The sequence below is a fragment of the Penicillium chrysogenum genome (assembly GCF_028827035.1).
Source record: "Penicillium chrysogenum strain IBT 35668 chromosome Unknown utg000002l_segment0_segment0, whole genome shotgun sequence".
NCBI classification, from domain to species: domain Eukaryota; kingdom Fungi; phylum Ascomycota; class Eurotiomycetes; order Eurotiales; family Aspergillaceae; genus Penicillium; species Penicillium chrysogenum.
The window spans coordinates 4,242,803-4,267,207 of record NW_026622750.1 but is presented as its reverse complement, the minus strand read 5'-3'; the positions used below and the strand labels follow the sequence as shown (position 1 = coordinate 4,267,207).

The 24,405-nt window shown below is 47.1% G+C and overlaps 3 protein-coding genes across 3 annotated transcripts; 1 reads left to right on the top strand and 2 right to left on the bottom strand.

The window, feature by feature from the left end:
- Positions 1-8,398: 8,398 nt before the first annotated feature.
- N7489_004908 (uncharacterized protein) lies at positions 8,399-9,273 on the bottom strand (the record flags this gene model as incomplete). Its single annotated transcript, XM_056710660.1, has 2 exons — positions 8,399-9,195; positions 9,225-9,273. 2 exons carry the CDS (start codon positions 9,271-9,273, stop codon positions 8,399-8,401), a joined length of 846 nt encoding a protein of 281 aa, XP_056569081.1.
- A 31-nt stretch (positions 9,274-9,304) lies between these two features.
- Positions 9,305-10,982, bottom strand: N7489_004907 (uncharacterized protein; the record flags this gene model as incomplete). The annotated part of the gene is made up of 4 exons (XM_056710659.1): positions 9,305-9,724; positions 9,994-10,637; positions 10,671-10,793; positions 10,823-10,982. The coding sequence occupies 4 exons, from the start codon at positions 10,980-10,982 to the stop codon at positions 9,305-9,307; spliced, it is 1,347 nt and encodes a 448-aa protein (XP_056569080.1).
- A 2,483-nt stretch (positions 10,983-13,465) lies between these two features.
- pyr8 (acetyltransferase pyr8) lies at positions 13,466-14,784 on the top strand (the record flags this gene model as incomplete). Its single annotated transcript, XM_056710658.1, is given in 4 exon segments — positions 13,466-13,989; positions 14,015-14,067; positions 14,078-14,195; positions 14,265-14,784. Coding segments are annotated over 4 exon segments (1,215 nt in total), but the record flags the coding sequence as incomplete, so codon positions are not given.
- Between the last annotated feature and the right edge of the window lie 9,621 nt (positions 14,785-24,405).

Below are 24,405 nucleotides of genomic sequence, written 5' to 3'. Positions count from 1 at the left end.
CGTGCAATATTGTGATACAGAGAGGTTGTCGATTTAAAGATAGAGGTGAGGATGAAAAAATATTCGTTACCCTGCGATGCGTCAAGGCAAATGACGTTAAATACGGGGTTGCGCCCGTCCGGGGAATTTAATTAGCTAATAGGTACCATGGTGGCGGTACAGTTACGAGACTTGAGTCACATAATAGAAAATACTGCAATATTGCGATGCCGGGGGTATTTGGCAAAAATAAGGGTAAGCTTAGCTAGCGTATTGGTAAGATTCTCTAAAACAACAATGGTCCGAATCTGACTATCTGGTCGGACATAATAAACAGAACGCATAGTCGAAAGGTCGCATGTTTCAGCAGTAAAAGACCGGGGTAATCAGTATAACTAACACCTTGTCTCTTGACTAGTTGCTTTCCGTGGATCAGCGTATTATCTTTAACCCACTGGAACGATCGTGACCGACCCCGGCTGGATGGCACTTCTGCTATCCGCATCCAGCGACCATGGAACGTTATTCTCTCTGCCTTCCAGGCTGCGCTTGAGAAGCGAAAGCCTAATCATCAAACGACAATTTTACAACCGATCTGTTTCTATTGGTCCGAGAGATAAATCAATACATAACTCTTTTTCTATCTTTGCTGCTGTCACGACATAATGGTGGTTGCTCGATACAAGTCTATCCGATTGGGTATAGCACATCAGGGAGATCAAAGTTTGACTGACTATCAAGGAATAGCCGTCCTTTACTTCATTGTTCAATGTGTCACAAAAACGCTGGCAAATTTCTCATTCTGATGCCCAAGACCGAAGAAAACCATAGATTTATTCAAAGGAAACTTTGCCATGTAAAAAATTGGAAGAAGAAGAAGAAAGGATTAAGTCTATAACATCTATAACACAGCAATTAATTTCCAGCTCCTCCAACGTTCGCCTCAAAGTTCTTCCTCGACCTCCATACCACCCTTGATCTGCCTCTTCTCCTTGTATGATCATAATTTGCCAAGGCTAATCTGCATCTCTTTTCTCTCTCGGCTTCGCTCATGGTGCTCCACTTCTCCATCTTATCCACACTTTTAAGGTTGAACATTAAATGCTTTACGTATCTGGTTCTTGCTTTGACAGCGCCCACCGCTTTCGCCTTCGGTAATATTCTCTTCAGGAGCGTTTTGGGTAGAGGAACGGGACGGCACAACAGTATTTGTCTCCTGCTCTTGCTCCTGTGTGATAACCATTAGTCATGTTGTCTCCTGAGATACTAGATCGGCCCTTTGGGGTCGATGAGAAAGACCCCAATAGAACCGACGTTGGTTCGAATCGAGCCGGTGTGCGAGATGAGATCTTCCTGGCTTGATTTTCTCCGCCTCGAAGGTAGCCAAAGGAAACGGCAAAGGTGAAACCAGTTTACCATCACTTTTGATCGCCTCAAGGTGTAGAGGCTCCTGCATGTCCTAAGCTGCGTGGATTACAATGCTGGCCATCAACCGAATCACATACGACCTAGGGGTCCAGTTGCATCCTCCAACCAACAAGTACCGGGGCTCTTCCTTAATATCCATCCGTTCGACATTGATCCGTGTCTGTGGATACCTTTCTCATCAAAGGTGATCCCTCTAATCCCGGCAATTCTTTTTCTTCGTATATTGCCAATGCTGATCTTATCTGGCATATTGAAACCCGGTGGTGTGTCTTAGAACTAAGATCGTCGTTCCTGGCCGTCTGTGTGATCCAAGAGTGTGGATTAACTGTAATAACGGGCGTTATGTAGCCTTAGTTACGCTTTTTATCTATTGGTATGAATTCTTTTAATCAAACTGTTTTCTTAGTCACACCACAATGTCTGTGAGCTACCAGTGCTTTTAGTGCCGTGACATTGAATTTTACCTCGCGTGTCTTTGGGCCAATGCTCGAGACTATAATTCTCAGCAAGAGGCTACCCGACCCGCGCGGCTGAATGCTTAAATTTGGGGAGAGGTTTGAACCATATCAAAAGAAAATCTACAGTAGGTCCTATTGGATCTCCCCATTCGCTATACACTCTAACAAGCTATGCTAGATGTTCGGAATCCAATTTGATGCCGCGGGCATATACCTAGTTGGCACGCCGACAGAACAATTTCACATATCGTTCGAAGAATTGATATCCTTCACTGGAGGCATTATCGGGCTCCTTGAGTACGGCGTCACGTGGAAAGTGTTGAAAGGAGTTTCGAACAGACTCCGACATCGGCTAGTACATCAATCGGGGACATCTTCTGATACACAACCCTCTCTGTGGGTTGATAACTCGGGACCTGTACTATATGGGATCCGGCATGGGCCGCATGGCATAGAATCAATACGGGCTAGTCCACAAGAGTTGGAAGGTTCCCGCTTTGGGAGGGCAGTTAAGAAGCATTGGGATAGGGGTATGATCGGGTTGAGCTCGATATGGACTACGCGGATGCTTATGGAGGCTTTCTTTGTTGGTCTCTGGAGAAATACGTTGCGGCGGGTGAAGACCAGAAAATCTTGAAGGACAATATACTGTAACCAAGTCAAGGATCAGAACCCGGACGAAAAGCTCATAAGATAATCGAGGGATAAACATGATGAAGTGTCCAAAGACTATCTGTTCGGAATACTTCTCGTTGTGTAATCAAAACCCCCTCCCTTTCGCTTGGGGCAACCGAGATCCTCAGGAGGTCAAGATTAGTATGGGCAGCAAGCCTTGCAATATAGCCATTTGGCTGATTTTGAGGAGACAGAAAGTTCCGAGATTAAGCCAGAGAATTCGCCGGACAAGCAAAATGATAACCGATTGGTGCTGATAACAGCATTTGTTTAAGGAACAATAATGATCAATGGATTACTCGAATTACTGGACCAACTGTATTTACAATGGTCGGAGATTCGCTCAATTTTCTTCCTGTTTGTTCTACAGGTTGGATCGACAACAGTTCCTCCGCCTTATGGTGGACATCCCTTCGTAAAATCCAAGATTGGCAAACTATGGCTGTCAACAAGAGAGGGTCACAACTTTGCTAGTGCGCCCGAGGAATATTCAGGACCCCATCTGTCTGATGATCGTAAGGCTCTCAGCGACCTTACTAAGCTTATCCCCTATTCATTCTGCACTTTGAAGAAGCAAAGACCTGCGCAACATCTTCATCGTCTGTTCATTGTTCCGAAGGGTCATCATTGGATACATAGAAGGAGCCCTAGCCAGAGATCTCTGCCAATTCAATAGCCAAAATAATAAACTAACAACTGAAGCGTCTTCATTATCAAAGGACGTATTTCCCATTCCGTTCGCTTGATAGCTTGCAATCTAATAGCTTCCTCGCTACAATATAAATTGGCATCTTTCATTCAGATGTAGGCAAACAGAGATGAGTGTTGTCTTGGAATGTTTGTGGTGTTTAACTGTTGGTGTTGATGTGAGTGTTGATGTGAGTGTTGATGTGTGTTGAAATATCCCGGTTACTGAGATGATAATGAGGCTGGGATCACGTGCACACATATATACCTGTTCACCAGCCTACTTGTATCTTAGATAACATGCAACACAACACACAATAAACTCCCATCCATAATATGAACACTGAGGCATCACTTATCAATCAACAATGAGCGTGGTGGTGAATGGTCGGGCGGTGAAGGAGGTGGTCAACGTCTAGACCTTGCCATCGGTCCATGCCACCCTCAGATTATGAAAGTTTCCTGATAGGGGGTTCAACTCTTGGAAATCTATCGCTTGTCACCTACCCCCAATAACCACCAGTATAGCAGACAATTGGTCATAATAAAGGTGAATCCTAGTATGTCGTATAACTAATATGTCGTGTTTATAATAAATTTACTGGTGCGACTGGTAGGCATTATATTGTGAGTGGTTTTGTAGGTTCAGCATATTTTGTAGTCATATATATATTTACACGCAATGCAGATGCATCACAATTTCTATGCATTTCGGATCACACTTTCAATTTCACTTAGACTCGATAGTCCATTGCTTTTACTAGGTTTGGTTATAGCTGAACGCATCCATTGTATACCTTTTTACTCAAATAACCTGAATACGTAGCACTATTAAATGACACGGGGCTATGGTCAACCGCCCGCCCGCCCATAGGCAGAGGGGAAATAACTCAGTGCGAATCCATGGGCCTCATGGCCCGTGACGAGGTCTATCAATGTCTCACCGACGTAGTACGGAGATTTTCATGCCATCTCAATACACATGGATAAATGTATCAATCACTATAGATTATATTTCGTAAGCGAAAATTTCTAGTCCCATTCTGATCACTCGGTGAAGTTGGCATACAGCCTCAATCCGATAGGGATAGTAGATCCACTGGTTCAACTATGACCAAGCAATACGCCCAAGACCCACGTGTAGAAGCATGTGATGAGGTGCCGAACGATTGGCTTGAGTAAAATCAGCCATGCGGTAGGCTTTGTGCCTTGCGAAGTCAAAGTCATCACTTCAGGCGGCGATTGTGAGTCACTCGACCTTACCCTATTTCAGCTCTTATATCCCAGAGAGCGCAAGAATCGAAGTAATTTTACCGCAGAGACAACCATGTTGCTGAGAGATTTGGACAAGCAAGCAATCAAGAATACCCGGTTGGCTCCTACTATGCCTCGGCAACGACGGATCATATTTCAACCAATCCCGGATCGAAGTGACGGCAATTGCCTTTTGGGAAGTGGTGTCCCAAGTTAATGCAATCAACCATGTTCTGCTGATAAGAGAACACGGTTGAAACCCGATTGAAACCCGATTGGGTTCTAGCAGTGCCATCTGGAACGAATTTTCGTTGGGTGATATCGCCGCAGGAGTGCTAGTTCGCTCGTAGTCGTAGTAGACACTCCGGCCATCCTTCCAAAAGCAACCATCACATGAGCGTTGATCGACGATGGAAATTTTGCTCCGGGATCTAGGGGCTAGCCCAAGAGGTCCCAAAACCATTCTGGTTCGATGTTGTTTCGGACACCAAAGACTTTACAGTGGCTGCCTGGCCGAACAGTAACATGCCCACGTGTCCTCCGCGGCGCGGTGGGCTCGACGAATATATGATGTATTCTCAAAAAAACCGTCGAAATAGGGGATGTAGGGAATCCGGATTTCCTGACAAGTGCGTGATATGTTAGGAGACGATATGAACGGATAAAGGATACACGGTCAACTTGACTAACCTGCAGCTGCAGTGACATCCAGGGTAAATGGTCTTTGCAGATAGTGCTTCGGCTTGAATAGAAAATGCGTGCATAAGAACAAACCGGGTACACCACAACACATTTGACAGCCCTCATGATGCAGCTTCCTGTATGCCCGAGACGATTATTGGGTAGTGAGCTCTCATTGGCTTGCCTGTGCCCCGGTCTTACCCTCTCGGTTTGTACCTGAGATGACCAATGTCAAATTGTAGGCTAAGAATGAGAAGACTTTGCGTCTCCTTCTCCTTGCAGGTGGACTTGTGCTAACAGCCTGATTGTCCGCGGAGGTACGCTCATCTGCCAGGAAGCAAGACAGAACATCAGCGTTCCTGCGTCTTTTGGATTTCCAGGCCTGGAAAGACACCAAATGTCATCCGAAGACAACGAGGACCACGCATTCGATACCAGCAGCCTACGCCACTTGAAGGTATTTGAAAGGTTGCATGCTTAGCCACAGGTAATATTCGGGTAGTGGTATAGGCTGATCGGAGTTCAGTTGTATCATGTAGACAAATCGGACAATGACCTGATACACAGAATCAATAGGGAGAAAGAGGCCGAGGTACGCAATACGAACCTTCTGGTGACTCCTCGTCGATAGTAGTCATGTGGAAGGGACAGAGAGCATGCGATCGTATTTGCATAGGGGAGCTCGAGCAGACAAGACATGTGTTCGCGTGGCATTCGACTCGAGTGACAGAAATGAGGGTGTTCTCCTTTTGTACGATCCGAGTCAGCAAGGATTGATCTTGGACGAGTTGTCGTAGCGTACCTGTTCATGGGAATCCCAAAGTGCGCTTGAGACGTGACGATCAGTTTGCACAATGATTATATCGGCTTCACAACTAGATCACTTACAACTCTCTGCAATGCAGTCACCAGCCATGCCACGTCGCATTCAAGCTCATCGCAATCGGCTGTCGCTTAAAAAGCCGCGCTGGGGTGCACAAGACGATTTGTTGAGACAGTAAATGCGCGTTACGTCTGTCGGATTTATTCAACGCGGTTTCAACCATAGGAAAGCTCTAGGGTCTGAATACCTCAACGTTGCAGGAGCTCTTTGCCCGTAAACCCTATCAGTTTACGGAGCCTGACAACCGCCCCAGAGCGGCTCTGGGTAAATATCATTACGACGGGCATCGCTTTCGGCTATAGTGGTTGTATCAGTGGCTGAAGATGGACCAAACGTAGGATTTCCGATGCATGCTGGCTCGTCCTCTCTCGCACGATTCTCATCGTCGCCATTGTATTCAACAATTCCACCTGGTCGAGGAAAACGAATGTCCACTCCCTCTCTGGTCATGCAACCATTTATGTTGGCGACGAACATAGCAGGAGAAGCAAGCGACTGGTTCCACACGTTCTCGGGGGGGCTTAGCAATGGGCCATCAACTACGGTGATGGGTGCACAGTTCGTATACATCTCACGATTGCCACGAGGTTGAACCAAGTCCAAGCCAAAGTGTATTTACCGGAATCAATGCCCTCGGGGATCGTGAACTGGAGTTGAAGAGAATTGTCCGAGGCAGAGCCACCACCTATGTTGCCTGGTACATTTGCAGCGCAACCCCCTTCATAGGAATTGATGACCTTCCACTCCGAATTCTTTGTAGGTTCGCGATCACTAGTGAGGCTCACCTGGCAGGACCCACCGCCGTGGGTTGCGCTCCCCCTGAAATTTCATCGTGTAGTTTTGGCCAGTCCGATAAGTCACTTCTTTGCTGGGAACTTCGAAAGCGTGTGGGCGTAATTTGCGAGGAAAGTCACTGCTATCTGTGGCAAGTGGCGAGTTGTTAAGAGTACCTTTGCCGTAGGGCTCTGGTGAAATCATGGTCAAGTGCGCATAGACTGGCGAACGCACAACTGCCATGTTTCCTGTTGGTCAGATGGTCGGTATATTTGATTCCTAAGCACGCTTTTTTCTATCCGAGCCCAAGCAATATGACACATTTACCCTGGATGTCACTGCAGCTGCAAGTTAGTCAAGCTGACCGCGTGTATCCTTTGTCCATTGATATCGTCTTCTAACATATCGCGCGCAAGCAGCTCTTGACAGGGAAATTGGCGGATTCTCTACGTCCCCTACGTCGACTGTTCTTTGAGCATCAATTATATATGTGTCAGACTCACCGCGCTCTGGACGACATCTGGCATATCACTGTTCGAACAGATTCACCATGAAGGTGGGTTTGATGTCCGTAACAACACCACCAAGAGCCGTCCGGCTGTGGGACATCTTGGACTGCCTGCTACATCCTACACTGAACTTTCTACCGCTAATCAGCGCTCATGTCATGTTTGCTTTCGGGAGAATGGTTTAGGCGCATGCCTGCTGCGACTACAAGCGAACTAGAGCACCCCCGCGAGGATATCACCCCGCGGAAATTCGTCCTAGACGATGATGGTGGAGATGTCTTTACCAGGTCTAGTTTCAGATGGCCTTTGCTAGGCCCCGATCGGGCTTCAACCGTGTTCTCTCAGCAGCAGAGCATGGTAGATCGCATGAACTCGGGTACTACGCCTCACAAAAAGCAACGGCCGTCGCTTTGATCGAAGTGGTGGATATTGATCTACCTAGATTGGCTGGAAATATAACTCGTAGTTACTGACGGGGGATTACTCACAAGGTCGTGACGGCTCCCATATGTAGAAAGAGCCGATCGGGTATTCTTGATTGCATGCTCGTCCAAAGCTCTCAATAACTTGGTTGTCTTTGTGGCAAAGCTACTTTCCTTCTCGCGATCGCTCTAGGATGTAGGCATTCTATTGTAGAGTAGGTTCGAGTGACTTGCAATCGCCGCCTGAAGCGATGACTTTGACTAAGCAAGGAACAGAGTCTATCGCATCACGATGTTTAATTAAGCCAACGAATTGTATGTTCGAGCCGCACCTCATCACATGCTTCTACACCTGGTAGGTCTGATCTTGAGCGTATTGCCTGGTCATAGTTGAACCAATGGAGGTTCAACCTACACCATCCACTCTGGCGAACACTGCAATCAGAGCGGGACGGTGAGGACGCTGAACTCACTTGTTTATTGCAAGGCCGCTGGACCTGTCACTCCAAACGGGCGTTTACAATTCTCCCGCGACAGAGTTGTATCTTACGTGTTCAATTATCAGTCTCACGTAACTTGTCCGGGTATATAATAAGAATATATAGCTATAGCTATAACTAGCCAAGTAGCCATATGCTCGCATTCAAACTAAGCCTTATAATGCACCCTATAGCCGCCACTATTCTCCGCCATATAGCGTTCAAACTCACTAAGCGCTAAGCTGGGCGGCATTACATATTGCGCTTCTTCGCCAACCGCCCTCGCTAATTCAGGCTGGTAACGCGCAGGAAAGCCAAAGTCTTTTGGGAACGCATCTTCCTCTGTTCCCGGGAACAGTTTCTTGTCCCTGTCAAGCTTCTTTCCCGTATCGTGGAATGCAAAGTGACTGCCCAGCAGCCTCTTCCATTCGTCCATCCCTGCAAGCCCGACAGCATCAACCCTAGAGCAAAATAAGAACATGAACCCGTCACTAAACGCCTTCCCCGACCTGTGGCACTTCTCCAGATACTCTTGCAGCCGTTCTAGTGACGGTTTAATAGGGAAGACCGTCCAGAATGGCGTCAGATTGTAACTAATTGCCAACCACGGCTCCATTACAACGAAACTCTCAACGAGGATCGAATCCGTCGGACGGCGCAGTTGCTCCTTCCATCGGTGATACGCATCAGCAACGAGAGGACTGGGATGTTCAGCATGATCGTAGTCAAGATACTTGACCTGAAAGCCATGCTCGTCTGCAAAGCCGACGATATCATCAGTCAGCGCGTCTGCGTAACCCCATTCTGCCTCGGGGACTTCACAGTTGGATGCAGGCGCATTCCAGTCCGTCCTGTGTTCCCTCCGCATCACTGTTCCGCCCATTTTTGTCAATGGGGATTTATGCGACTCCACGAATTCTTTCACAGTATCGGGCCCCTGGACGAACTCTTCTGGGTTTATTCCCCCTAATCGTGCCAAGCCCACCACCACCTACCCGGTGTTGGTGGGCCCCAGGAATTAGCCATTTCCCATGAATTAGCCATTCTTCATAGAAAACTGCATTCAAATCACTATTTACATATAACTACCACGACTATCCATATACCAATTTGGACCACTACCATATCTAGCTACCATTCTTGCTTCATGTTCAGCCTCAGCTAAATCCCTTGCTTTTTGGGCCTGTGCTTCAACTTCCAATTCCTTTGCATGTTTTGCCTGTTGGCGCTGCCGCTTTTTAGAATCGTCCTCCTGCCTTTTCTCGATCTTCCTATTTGCGCATATAGGAGAGAGGACTGATTTCTGTGCTCCAAGAATCGATTTACTATTTCTCGGCTGATCTTTAGCCTGTTTGTGGAATTGAGACTTCTTTAAAGATGCCTTCACCAAATCGAGCTGTTGGGACAAATATGAATTTGCGTCCATACTGCGCTGGATATGCCGTTTCACTTGCTGATTTTGATATTCCAGATCCTTAATAACCTTAGTATTAAGCTTATTAACCCGAGCGATAGTATCTGGCGGCGAATTGGTGACTGAGCTCGAGATATCTGGTGGGGGCGAGGGGGTAAAAATGCGAAGAGGAGCACTTTCAGATTCAGTTTGGCGTAAAGGAGTAAGAATAGCCTCTGGATCAAAGGGTAAATACCCCTAGATCTAAATGAGGCTCGGATTATTCTCTGTGTAAAAGCTTTATCACGAATATCGTGGATCATTCTGAAAAAATCCCGCTTTCTAGCAACGCTTCCACCCCATATCATAACCTCGTTATTCGCCGTACGGAAGTAGTGTTTTAAGCATTGAAAAGCTTCACCGTCGGGCGGCTGGCAGAGGTGCGTTGTATGGGGTAAAAAGAAAAAAGGGATAATGAATTTCTCCTTACAAAAGGAGATAAATACAATGGTTGTATGAGAACCATGATTATCCATAAGAAGCAGCCTCGGACGGCCTTTTTGAACCCGGGTTTTTGAAGCTTCATGAAACGAACAAAGCCATTCGAAAGCAGTCTCATCGTTAATCCAGCCATTTTCCGTAGGCTTGATTCGAAAGTCTGGAATAGTGATATTCTCATACCACTCTTCCATCTGGTTACTACCCTTAGGTAGGAACCAAGGTAGCATCACCCAACCATCGGCAGCGATACATTCAATACCCGTGATCGATTCGTTTTTACCACCGGTAGGATTTGCATATGCACCGGTAGGAGCAATGGCCTTTTGGCGCTTTCCTTGGCCGATTTGGTAGCCGGTTTCATTCCAATTGAAGATCTCGTTTGGTAGAAATTCGTATTGGTCTATAAGCTTTTTAAGCTCATTAAACCAGAGCTTTAACTGGCCATAGTTCTCGCTCTCAAATCTAGCTTTCTCGGCTGGTTTTAGGCTGATGAATGGGACGTCTGGGGGAGGCGCTTGATAAAGCGGTATACCCAGTTATGGCCAACCTGCCGATCGGAACCAGCATCTTCTAAAAGCTGGTTTGCAAGAGCGCTCAATGAGCTCTGGTGTATTTAAAGTATATAAATGCCGTAGAGTTTGGATCCAGGATATCAATGCTTTTTCTTGCACTAGATTTAATGCCTTATTGGTATAATACGCGTCGTATGAGGCTGGTGTCCGGCGACGCGACTACGTAGTCGACTACGCGGAATCGCAAATTCCCGCGCCAATTTAGCTAAATTGGGTTTATCGCTCTGGTTGTAGGCAGCTATGGCCTGCTGGGTTCTTGTCTCAATATTTTCCTTTTGATCCGACATTGTGGGGTGGTGTAAAAAGAATAGTAAATTGTTGAAAAATGAAAAATGGCTAATTCATGGGAAATGGCTAATTCCTGGGGCCCACCAACACCGGGTAGGTGGTGGTGGGCTTGACACGATTACTCCCCATTCAACAGCGATCACAATGGGTTAAGCAAGGGGGTTTGACCTTCATTGGTAGAAAATAATAGGGGCTGCAAGAGGTAGCAAATGAATATGAAGAGGATACTAATTGTGACTAAGCACTCACCTACACCCTTTCCCGGTGTAGGTGAGCCCACACCTATTAACAAACCCATACCTGTTAACAAAAAAATCAACATTTCAATTTTAAACCTATTTTTCAGCCACCATACCATCTGGATCTACATATCTAAATAGCTCGCTATTAACATCAAGATAATCTCTATCCCCTGATGCCTCTTCTTTTTCTTTGAGAGCCTGATTCGCGCGATGCCAGTAGTCTCGAATCCTTGCGTTCCCAGCCTCATGCCGAATATCCAATTTAGATTCCTTCGTACATCGCCGATACACCTTCGAATTGCCTGCAATTGATGATAATGGACTCTTCGTAGCACCTTTTACCATCCGCTTAGACTTTTTGATAGGAATTTAGGAATTTTGTGGCTTTGCATCCTTTTTATCGTTTGTTTTGCAAGTGCTAGGTCTTGGATAGCCTGCTTACCACCACGAATTGCACGGTCTATATGCTTTTGAAGCTTTGGAAGGTCTGGTTCATCGTTCTCGAGTATCAATTGAACCTTATTCTCAACCTTTGAGAATCTTTGATCTGAATTAGGCGGCGAATTCGTTGCCGAACTAGGAAATTCACGGTCTGGTGACGGCGTATGACCATATATCTCAAGGACTGGTTCATCTTCCCAGCCAGGATCAATTTGATCACAAACAATATGTAAATCATAAGGCCAAAGACCTGTATCTCGAAATGATGATTTAATAGTCTGTGCTTTAAAGGTGTCTTTGCGAACTGTTTTGATCATTCGAAGAAAATGTCGTTTATCATCAACATCTCCACCCCATCGTACAATCTCATTGTTCTTTTTTCGGAATTTTTGTTTAAGAACTGAGAATGGCTTGCCATCAAGAGGCTGGCATCGATGTGTTAACTTTGGTATAAACCACCAAGGTATAATGTTGAAGCTTTGGCAAATATGTTCGAATTCCGGGGTTCCATGAGACCCATGATTATCCATAACCAAAATCCTAGGTCTGCCTTTAGCGACTCGCTTTTTAGTGGCATAATGGAAATCCAATAGCCATTGAATAGCAGTTTTATCATCCGTCCAGCCTTTAGCAGTTGGTTTAATAACCCTACAGTTGGTAGGATCATTATCGCCATCGAACCAATCTTCCATTTGTTCGGAACCACGCATTAAAAACCATGGATGCATAACCCAGCCATCGGCAGAGATGCATTCAATGCCGGTAATATTCTGGCCTATTCCACCGGTCGAAATAGTCTCATATTTACGGGTAGAAGCAACATTTTCCTTAGTTCCAATACCAAGCTGAAAGCCAGTCTCATCCCAGTTGTATAGTTCATGGGCCTGGATTTTATTCTTTTTAAGAAACTGGCCAAAAACCTGGTACCAATGAACTAAATCACTGTGTAATTCAGCTTCAATCCTTGCTTTTTCCATTGGTTTTTGTGTGCGTAGAGTAATATGGGGTGGTAGGCGTTGAATGAATTGATAGCCGTACATTTTGCCAACCTGCCGGTCGGAACCACAATGTTGTAAAAGACGATTCGCAGCACCCTCAATATCGATAGCAGTTGGCGGTGTATATACTGAATTAAGGTGCTCAATCCAGCAAATAAGAGAGGCCTCTTGTGAGGAATTTAGGACCTTTTTAGTGGCTGCACGGCCTTTTCCATTTGTTCTACCGTCCTTTCGGTTTCGAAGCTTCCACTTTGAGACGCCAAAGTGAGAGGCTGCGGCCTGAATACTAGTAAATTGGCCTGATTTATAGGATTCGAGGGCATTTGAGAGAAGAATCTCTTCTTTTTCGGAGGAATTCGGCATGGTTTTGGTGGTAAAAAATAGGTTTAAAATTGAAATGTTGATTTTTTTGTTAACAGGTATGGGTTTGTTAATAGGTGTGGGCTTACCTACACCGGGAAAGGGTGTAGGTGAGTGCTTAGTCACAATTATTCTGTTGTTCGGAAGTAGGACAAACAAATAAAGGCCTGTAGGCTCTTTGAAAGTATCCACATCCCCTGCTTGGTCATGGGGCCAGATTCTTTGGCGGGCATGCAGCCACATCCCTTGCATCACATGGACTGTTCGTAGCGGCAAGTACAACCGCGCAATGCTTCAGTGTTTGTGTTGGCCATATATAGCTCATGTTCTTCCAACACTCTTACTGAGAGTTATATTTGTCACAGCAACGATAACCCCAAAAATGCTTTCGCAAGAACCATCGTGGTCTAACATTACCTACGCTCGGCGGTTTATCTAGCGTTTACCCTGCCGTCTGCGCTCTTTATTATAATCCTTCGGAAATCATCGTTTGTTCGGTGGGCCTGGGCACCATGTGTTCTTTACATTCTGTATCATTTCTCCCTTCTAGTGCCGTCCCTGACTACCAGTCAATACCTCAGAGGCATGGTAATGGGTCAAGCAACTGTTGCTGCTCTGCAATGTCTCAACTTACTCCTGGTCACAAAATTAGACGATACGGGCCTGATAGGGGTAAAATTATACCGAGAGTCTGCATGCCTACGTTCTCGTCTTTTTCGTACCTGGGCGTTTTTTCTCAACTTCCGAGGGGTTGGCACTACCTGGGAGGCCAGGAATGTACCCTACCATGCAGCCTACCTCCAACAAAATAGTACGGGGCAAACTCTCAGCCGGAAGCGGTATATCCTACGCGAAATTGCTATTATCATATGGCAGTACCTTCTGATTGACTTGATCGAGATGGGGATGAAAAACACTACACATGAGGACAGGACTCATCTCTTTGGCCCTGGCTTAGAGTACAGGTATTTTGACGCAACATTCGAACAGTGTGGGTGGGGCGCATCTCTGTTGGGATCGTTTCCTGGCTTGTTTCTACCCGTGTCTGTCTAGACATCCTTTCCCGGGCTTATTTCCTGATTTCGGTGATCTTCGGCATTGCTTCTCCAGAGTCGTGTCGCCCGGCCTTCGGTAGAATGTCGGAAGCGTATAGCGTCCGTGGCTTCTGGGGGTAAGTAGGCTCACACGCTTCGCAAGGTTCAGACACCTTTCTCATTTTCATCCATTAACGTTACCGTAGCAAGTTCTGGCATCAATCCTTGCGGTGGCCGTTTACCTCGGTGAGCAACTATATCACGAGAGATGTCCTCCGGCTTCCCCGTCCCTCAATATTGGAACGCTACGCCAACATCTCCTTCACTTTCTTCATGTCTGGTGTATTTCACCTGGTCTGTAATGCTACCCAGGGGATTCCACCATCAGAATCTGGCGCTGTGAAGTTCTTCTGCTCTTTTCCCCTTGCTATCATAATCGAGGATGGAGTCGAGGTAATCTGGCACCGACTGGCAGGACAGGATAAGGTCGATATACAACCAGTCCAGCCAGTCCCCTTCTGGCAGAGGTTGATATGCTTCCTTTGGGTAGGTGTCTGGATGTGTGTGACGTCTCCCTGGTACCTATACCCAGCTGCCCGTCAACGGCCGGACAAGGACTGGTTAGTGCCATTTAGTTTTATCAAGGCGATTGGCCTAGTTGCTGTGCAGGCAACCCTTGTGCTTTATGGTATATTCCTATACTTTGCGATCGGTGGGGAGATTTAGAAGATTTGAGGTTTCGGAGAAGCGTTATTCGGGGGTGTCATGAATCATTGTCAAATTTTATATACGTAGGATGGATACTTCCCCCAGCTCTGGCCTAGAGCAAAACAAACCAGCTTGCTGCAGTGGAGGCTTTGGGCCGTTTGGACCAAGACTGGTGGCCTTGCACAAGAGTATAAGCAAAAGAAGGGTTCTACTTAGGGTCTTACAGTACATGGCCTCGCAATTAGATACTCCGGATTACAATATCAAGGAAAGTTTGGACCAATCCACGTTTAGTTCACAAATGGAAACGCAATAGTGAGGATCAGTCAGCTAATCGGTGGTGGTCGCAGCTAATGAATGCCCTATGCCGTAACCACAGCTTGCCGGCATCGTCACCTATGATTTTGGACATCCCGAAACTCTAATATCTGCTCAAGCTCGCTGAAATCCCACACGCGCTCAAGTCGCCGATCAGAGTAGATAGCCAGAATTTCACTTATTTTCATTGATCGTGTCTGGATGCATGTATGGCGTAAAGAATGATCGGAGCCAGTGCCGGCAGACCCTTAATAATGCTACCAACACATGACTTGAAGCTGACAGCATTGCCAAGAGATTATCCTTGGTTTCCGATACAGGAGCTTCCAGAATAAACCCCGAACAAGCGAAACCCGAGGATGTGGTCCAAAAGTTCGACTCGAAACTGAGACACTTGGGACTCGGAGAATTCGCTATCGGTGCAACCAGAGAATGACCATTTACTTTTACTTCTGGCGCCATTCCCGGTCTGTTTTCAACATTAATCAAGGTGGTCCTTATGATCGACTCCACCTGACCAAACGTATGACTTACCCCATACTTGTGTTCCCAGGAATGGACGGATTAAATCATATGCCACGCCAAGATCGGCACGCACCATTTCGGCCCGCGGATCCGGAAGATGTTAGGATCGTTAATGTGCCATTATTGTACAAGAGAATGAAAGGCCAATAAAAACTGTTAAACACCATCCTTCACTTACTACTAAAGTGGCCAACTGCCCGCTAGTTTCGCCCAGCGGTAATAGTTTAATTCAAAAATTTTGTTCAATGATTTTACTAAACGTGAAATCGTTCACCGGGAACTTCCTTCGTGGTTGACATGCGTATAAAACGATTGAAAGCAATACCACCAAAATTTACCCGTTATAACTGTTGATATCCCATTTGCTCAACGTTTAACGAATTCGTTGGTTGCAATGGTCAACACATTTCAGCATGTTGGAGCCCAACCCAATTTCCACAGTATCATTTCTTAAAGGGCATCCGTTTCATGTCCCCTGCGAATATGAAACCTCAAACGCGTTGAATCGGGCTAAACGCCCACAGAAATGAGCGGTTCGTCAATTTCTCAACACCGCCACACATAATTAGTCTTTGACACAACCCATGAATGGGTCGAAGATCCCGACCCAGGACCCAACCCATATGGGTCCTGGGTTCTGACCTTCGACCCACGACCCAACCCACGACCCATCGTGGGGCCCCATTGGGGCCACTCAAAAACCCAACTTTGCATAGTCTTCAGGTCCCGGCAGTCATAAAATAGTGCACTCGTAATCTTCAATACACTCATTTTAATGGTTTTGATATAATTTAAATATTGAAAATAGCGAAAGAAAGGTTCATTAAACTTATATGTTTAATAAAAAATAAAAAATAAACTTTTGTTTGGAAGTTGGGCAGAAATATAGTTTGTTTATGGAAGATATATATTCGCGGACAGGGAAGTAACACCACTGTTTGTGTAGACCACGTAATTTATTCTCAACCCTAAAATCTACTTATTTCGAAGACTTTAATACACAAACTAATATTTAACTCTAGTTCTGGTATAAAACTTATAATAAAAGCTAGATTTACCTTTATTTAGGTATGATTTCATACTCCAAACATAGTGTAATTTTAGTAATTTTGAATTTTTCATGTTTGCATCGTTTGCCGACCCAATTGGGGCCCCAATGGGTTTTGTGGGCTGAGAAACCCAACCCACGACCCATTGTGGGTTATGAAATTGGGCCCAAGACCCAGCCCATTTGTGGGTTGGGTTGGGTTGGGTCCTGGGTTTTGTGGGTTCTGTCAAAGCCTAGACACGATGCACATAGTCCTACCTCCAGGATGACGACCCCGTTCTTTTAGGCCGGTACGGAAGCTTGTGCTGGTCTCACGCGGTCTGTGTCGGGCCCTAACAGATCATTCTGGTTTATTCTCGGGCTACAAGTCCAAATCTCGTTGATCCGCTGCCCCTTTGAGCCTGCGGGAGCGAATTAATGGTTATAAATTACGGAATCCATGGAATCATTCTCTGCCTGCGACCCAGGGTACCAGCAGAATGTGATAGTAGCGTTACAATCTTGCGAGGTGTGTGGCGATCGACAGAAACTAGATCCTAATTTTTGAGCTTTTTGGGATCGTTTTGGGGGCATGATGCGTGATTGCAAACATGAACATCCGAGTGCCGATTGCTAGGGTATTGTGAACCGAACGAGTACAAGCTGTATGAGGTCCATTCCGGAAAGACCGTCTTTTCCCGTGATGTCGAGTTCGATGAGAGGACCCCAGTGGCGCCACTCATCGAGGGGGAAACAGGCAACGACCTCCCGGACAACGCTCCTCCATCACGTGTTTTTCCACTACCGGTGCCATCTCCATCTAGCGCATCACCTGGGCCGCCTGCATCGCCTCCAGACTCGGCTGAACGACCGATGACGCCATCTCAGCGTGTGGAAGAAGCACTTCCACCGGTCAATCCAATCAAACAGGAAGCAGAGTCCACACAGGGTCTCGGCTATTCCATCTATGGCCGCAGAAGAAGATCCTCACGGCGCCTGCTGGAATCACTTGGGAAGGTATACACCGCAGGCACACTAAGAGCTGCATCTGCGAGCACAGTCAATCCGTCGACTTTTCACGAGGCCGTTTCGGGCCCGAACCAATTGGAATGGTGGGCGGCTATCCAGAAAGAATATGCGTTCCTTCTCGAGCACGGGACATGGGAAAAGGTTCTGCGAACGGACGTACCCATCGGAAATCATGTGATTGGCTGCAAATGGGTCTTCAGGACCAAAGCCAACGGAATGCGCAAAGCGCGACTGGTCATCAAAGGCTACCGGCAGAAGCATGGCATCGACTATCACGAAACATTTGCTGCGGTGTCACGAATGGACTCGGTCCGCTGCATCATCGCCAGCGCCGTGTTGCGCGGGTGGAAGATCCACCAATTCGATGCTGTCACTGCATTCTTACACGGTGACGTAGACTCGTCCATCTACATGGAGTTGCCCGAAGGCTTCGAAGAGCCAGGCTATGTATGCCGGCTTCGCTGCTCTTTGTATGGTCTCAAGCAGGCCCCGCGGATTTGGTACCAATGCGTCCACCGCGTGCTAGTCGCTCATGGCTTCAACATGGCACAATCGGACAACTGCGTGTTCTACAAATCCAATTGCGTGATCTGTGTCTACGTCGATGACTTTCTCGTTGCTGCAGCAGACTCACATGAGATAGCCCAAGTGCAACGAGCATTGGAAACAGAGTTCCAACTGAATGATCTCGGTATCCCACGTTCGTTCCTGGGCATTCAGTTTGACTTCCAAGCCGATGGATCTGTGTCCATCCACCAACACCAGTATATTCAAAAGGTTCTCTCCGACTTTGGCATGGAAACCTGTCAGACGAAGAATACGCCGATGGATCCCAAGCAAGCCTTGAATCGCCGTCCAGACGAAGAACCTCCAGACGAGGAAGCAAAAGCACGATTCGCAACCGCCATCGGTTCATTGATGTACCTGATGGTCGGAACGCGACCGGATATCGCGTTTGCGCTGGGCACGTTGAGTCGCTGCACGTCTCAGCCACAATCGCACCACCAGTCGCCCTGCAGAGATTGCTTCGCTATGTCAAATCTACGCAATCCCATCGCATTACATACCGCAGTGGTCAATTGATTGGATACACGGATGCCGACTTCGGCGGCTCTGTCGTCACTGATGGAGCCTACTCGACGTCCGGCTACGTATTCCAACTTGCGGGTGCGCCGGTTTCCTGGTCATCCAAGAGACAGGGGGAAGTAGCCACATCTACAACCCATGCCGAGTACATTGGACAGTACAATGCCATTCTGCATCTGCAGTGGCTTCGCACATTTCTGGCCGAAACGCAACTGTATCGGTCCCCGGTCACCAACATCATGGCCGACAACCAGTCCGCCATTGCGCTATCTCGCAATCCCGAATTCCATAAACGGACGAAGCACTTTAATGTGAAGTTTCACTATCAGCGAGCCGTGCTGAGTACAGGCGAAATTGGGCTTCAATATGTTCCGACTGAGGAACAAGCCGCAGACGGTCTCACCAAGCCATTGGGGCCTACAGCCTTTGCCAAGTTTTGTAGACTCTTAGGAATCAACGCCTCGGAGACTCCAAGGCAACGTGCGTGACAGCGCAGGCGCTCTTTCCACTCTATTTCCCCACGAAGGTTTTTTAAGTGGTTTTACCGAGGCCTGACTGCTCTGCGCTTTTCCAGTATCGCCCTGCCAGCAAAGCGATCCTGAGGGGGAATGTTGTGATATGAGGCTGGTGCAGATCAGGAATCAAGCCGCGCCATCGGAATTAATCCCGAGTTATCTATACGAAGAATCAAGTTGATTGGAAATCAACTTGACCTTCTCGTTGTATATATAGGCTCATGTTTCCCTATATAATGATAACAATCAATTCATACCTCTGAACTACAACACGTCCATAGCCACCGCCTGCGGTTCCAGGGAGTCATGGCCACGAGTCGCCGGCACCTCGCCAGTTGGACTCGCTCTCGGGATATTTTGCTCACATGGCACCGCAGGATGAACGTATCCTCCTCCGCATGGTAGGCGGTCCCCACGGTCCGTCCTCGGCTTTGCACGAAGACGTTCTGCGCGTGCGCCACCATGGATTAACGGTCCCGCAACAACTTCGGCACGCTGATCAGGTTAATCCCGACGCGTGGCGCGAAGTACGCATTCTTCAACACCAGGGGCTGATTGAACTTCCCCCGGAGCGCGAGCTTCACCGTACCAATCCCTCCGGCTTCCACTGGATCGACCCGCCGTGTCCAGGATCCACCGGGGTTGCGGTGCGTGGGTATAAAGGGTCGTCAACCTCGCCCTCACGATATTGATCCTCGGTCTCTTGGAAGTCGACGGGCCCTGCCGATCTTCTCTCTGGCTTAATGGTATATTTTGCAAATTATTTCTTGGTGAGCCGGAAACACTCCGTTCAGCCTTCAGGGCATGGTCCCTGGACGGCTGTGCTTCTCGCTGTTTCTTCCAGCACTGCGCGACCACATGGCCGCGCTTCTTGCAATAGTTGCATTTCTTGGCAGTCTGCTGCACCGTATTGATGGACGGGCCAGATGCTGTATGCAAGGGCGTTGGAGACTCTTTTCTCCGGACCGTCTGTTCGGCATTAGACAAACGGTTTCCGATCGTGGTCGGATTCACTGGATCCTTGTCATTCTGAATGGCGTCTACAATCAGGACATATTCTGGTCCGATCTGCGTCAGCAAGATCGCGATGTGTGCTCGATCGCCGATCGACCCGGGCGCGATGGCATTCAATCGATGTACCAGCAACCGTACACGGTCAACGAATTCGCGCGCACTGCCGCAGCGCTCGCCAGTGGTTTCGCGAAGCTGGGCAAACAGCTCGCAGAACGTGGCGAGTTCCATTCGCCGGTACCGTTCTTCAAGCACATTCCAGAGGTCGCGAGACGTCTCCAGTTCCGCGACACGAATGCTGATGTGGGGGGCCAGGTACCGGAAGATCGTGTTGTAGCCCTCGGCTTCGCGGCACGACCATTCACGGTGGCGCTCGAACGCCTGGACCTCTACTTCGAGGCGCGCTTCAATGGCTCGCTGCCTCACCACCCCGACAAGGTGCGGTTCCACCAAGGGGTGGATATCCGCCGTAATAGGTTTGGCGTACTTAAATAAGCAGTCAGGATGCTGAAGGTCGCCCGACACCACATCCCAGACCTGCCTCTCTTTCAGGTAGGAAGTCATGAGACGTTTCCAGGTCGCGAAGCTATCGCTTCCCGTCAGAGGCTCAATGGCCGTGACAGCTCGGTCGGGTGAGTCATGGACCAGAGCAGACATGGTGATGATTGCGAAAGCGGGGTGTAGATATAATCAAGATAGATGAGGCGATTCTCAGATGAATAGAGATGGCATCCGAGATTTTGCTTCCAGGCTCATAACCTGATGTAATTCAGGGGAATGATTGATTGTGCTTATTTCCGAGGGGGTTCAGGAGCTTATATGTACAATGTGAGGTCTAAGTTAATTTACAATCAACTTCGTTTGTCGTATAGATTGTGAAGGAACAATTCCAATTTTTGAAGCATTCAGAACTTAGTCTTGAATTACTTAATTGGACACAATGCCGCCAGGAAGGGATCGCTGCTCTGATAGCTCAATGGGTAGCCCCTTGACTAATGTACGGCCATATGATGGACTGGTAAACAAACTGGTACATTTCCTCAATTTCCTACATGACAATTATTTCGAGCTTCATATTAGCCACCGCGTATTTACGGAATGCGCCAAGCGGTTGTGCTGATATAACACTCTATCCGGTAATTTTGTCCCGATCTTCCAGGAAATGCCCGAAGTGACTTAATCTGGATAATGTTGGTCTGAAGCACTACGGAGGTCTTAGTGACTTGGCCAGTTCTTAAGTCTCAAAGAGATTTCAACCGCACCTCGGCCTCTTTGTATGAGAAAGGCACTGTCATTACCAAAGGTGTACACCTTGTATTCAAGGCTGTCTCAATGTAGTTAACGTAATCGGAAAGCGAGTGGCCACTGTAAGCGAGTGGCCACCACCTCCAAAAACGCGTCCATGAACTAGCACTTAGTTAATTCAACCACCCACTATGCCACCAATTCGCTCCCAATCCTCTGCAAATTCAACAGAGCAAGAGGGTAGGATCTTATTAGCTATCCAGGCTTTTAAAAATGGAGATATTACATCTGTTGCTCTCGCTACTCGCACTTACAAAGTCCCGCGTACAACTCTCCGCCACCGGCTTAGTGGTGTATAACACCGCGCGATTTCTCGCGCCAACTCACATAAATTGACACAAATTGAGGAGGAATCTCTTGAAAAATGGATTCTATCTATGGATGCTCGCGGATCAGCACCCCGGCCCTCTACTGTACGAGAAATGGCGAATCTTCTCCTCGAAAAGCGTGGAACCACCCCGGTTCTTTCGGTTAGCGATAAATGGGTTTACAATTTTGTAAACCGGCACCCTCTCCTTTCCTCCCGGTTCTCGAGACGCTATAATTACGAACGTGCGAAGTGCGAAGACCCGAAGATTATCACAGAGTGGTTTAATCTTGTTCAAAAAACTATCCTTCAATTTGGGATTGACCCCGATGACGTTTATAACTTTGACGAGACTGGTTTCGCGATGGGGTTAACCGCTACGGCGAAGGTGATAACGAGGAGTGAATACTACGGTCGGCGAGCACTTTTACAGCCTGGAAATCGAGAATGGGTGACTGTTATCGAGTGTACGAATGCTGCTGGCTGGGCCCTCCCCCCGTGTGTGATTTTTAAAGGCAAAGTCTTTATTGAATCTTGGTTCGACGGCCTCCCGGAGGACTGGCGATTTGAGGTTAGTCCTAATGGATAGACCTCTGATGAAATTGGACTTCGCTGGCTTGAAAAGCTCTTTATTCCTACCACTTCTTTACGTACGAAGGGGGGGTATCGGCTTTTAATACTTGACGGCCACGGAAGTCATTTAACCCCGAGATTCGATGAAATCTGTGAAGAAAATAAAATCATACCAATCTGTATGCCTCCGCACTCCTCTCATCTTTTACAGCCTCTCGATATCGGCTGTTTTGCGGTGCTAAAACGCTCGTACGGCCGGATGGTTGAAATGAAAATACGGAACGGAATCAATCATATCGATAAACTTGATTTCCTCGAAGCATATCCTCTCGCACGAATTGAAGCTTTTAAATCAGAGACTATCAAAAACAGCTTTCGATCTGCTGGTTTAATACCTTTTGCACCGGAGAGAGTGATTTCGAAGCTTAATATCCGGCTTGCTACCCCTACCCCCCCTCCCAGCCGGGGTAGTGATTGGGATCCAAAAACGCCTTCGAACTATATGCAATTGGAAAAGCAAGCTTCCTCTATCAAAGCATTGCTTCGTACAAGATCAAGAAGCCCCCCGAGCCCGCTTAATTCCGCTATCAACCAGGTTTTAAAAGCCTGCCAGATCACAATGCAATCCGCCGCATTACTAGAGAAAGAAGTGAGCGATTTACGCGCTGAAAACGAGAAGAAAAAGCAAAAGCGAACTCGATCTACAAGGACGATAGTCCACGAAGGGGATCTCTCAGTTCAGGAGGTTCGTGAGCTACGTTCAGAGCCATTTGAGGCCCAAGTTGCGCGTATCAACAACTATCGTGAGCAGGTTTCGGAAGGTTTAAAACCGCCTCCCCAGGCCGGACGAGCATGTGGAATATGTAGAAAGCCAGGCCATAGAAGAGAGACATGCCCAGATAGATGATGATTTTAGTTTATTTAATTTAATGGCGTTTTGGTTGAGATAAATGCATTTAAAAACTATACATGGGGGGAGGGTGGCCACTCGCTTACAGTGGCCACTCGCTTTCCGATTACGTTAGTCAGCATTGCTGGCTTGCAACAATGTTCTGGTCTGATAAAGATGGGTATTATGACATGAGAGAAGTCTCACTTGGGCATGTGGCAGTTATTTGTTGTAGTTCAGAGGTATGAATTAATTTTATTCTAGAGGCAAATATGAGGTTATATATACAACACGGAGCCAAGTTGATTGTAAATCAACTTGGTTGTCTGTATAGACATTTCGGTGCTAATTCCGATGGTGCGGCTTGCTTCCATCTGCACCAGTCTCATATCACAGCACTATTCAATGAAGTTAATGGCGATAGGAGTGAGACTGTGAGACTGGACCACATTAACATTCATGTGTAAATGCAACCTCCAACGCTGAATATCTTTTCCTCCCGTAATTAAATTATCTGATTTTAAGATCCTTTTAATAAGATTATTAAATTCGCCTTGATCAGCCATGTGACAGTACGAGTGGATGATGTCCTGGCGACTCCATTCATGTGGCAATTGAATTTATTAAAAGCTCGACCTTCCTCATAATAACCTTCTGTACTGCGACAACTACCTGATCCTTTTTGTTTTGTTTTCACCAATCCTGCGACGGCCGCAACCTGGCCATTTTCTCAGGGTGAAATGCCCAAAGCCAATGAAATTAGGGAAGTCCCAAGTAGCTCGGTCCCACAAATTGGAGCCTTGCATCCGCAGAATGCAGCGTGCCGTACCTTACAACCTGCTAAGCCTTGCCTTTCCTTTTTTTTTTTTTTTTTTTTTTCTTTTGCTCCACCGGGGTCCAGAAATGAATGGTGCCCGGTGAAAGTAGCTAAGGCCCTGGTTATGACGAGTCAATAATAAGGTTACATTCTATTATGGAAGGGAGCTTCACGTAATATAAACAATGGGGCGCAACCATGTTCGGCTGCTGGGCCGTACAATTCGATAATCCTTAT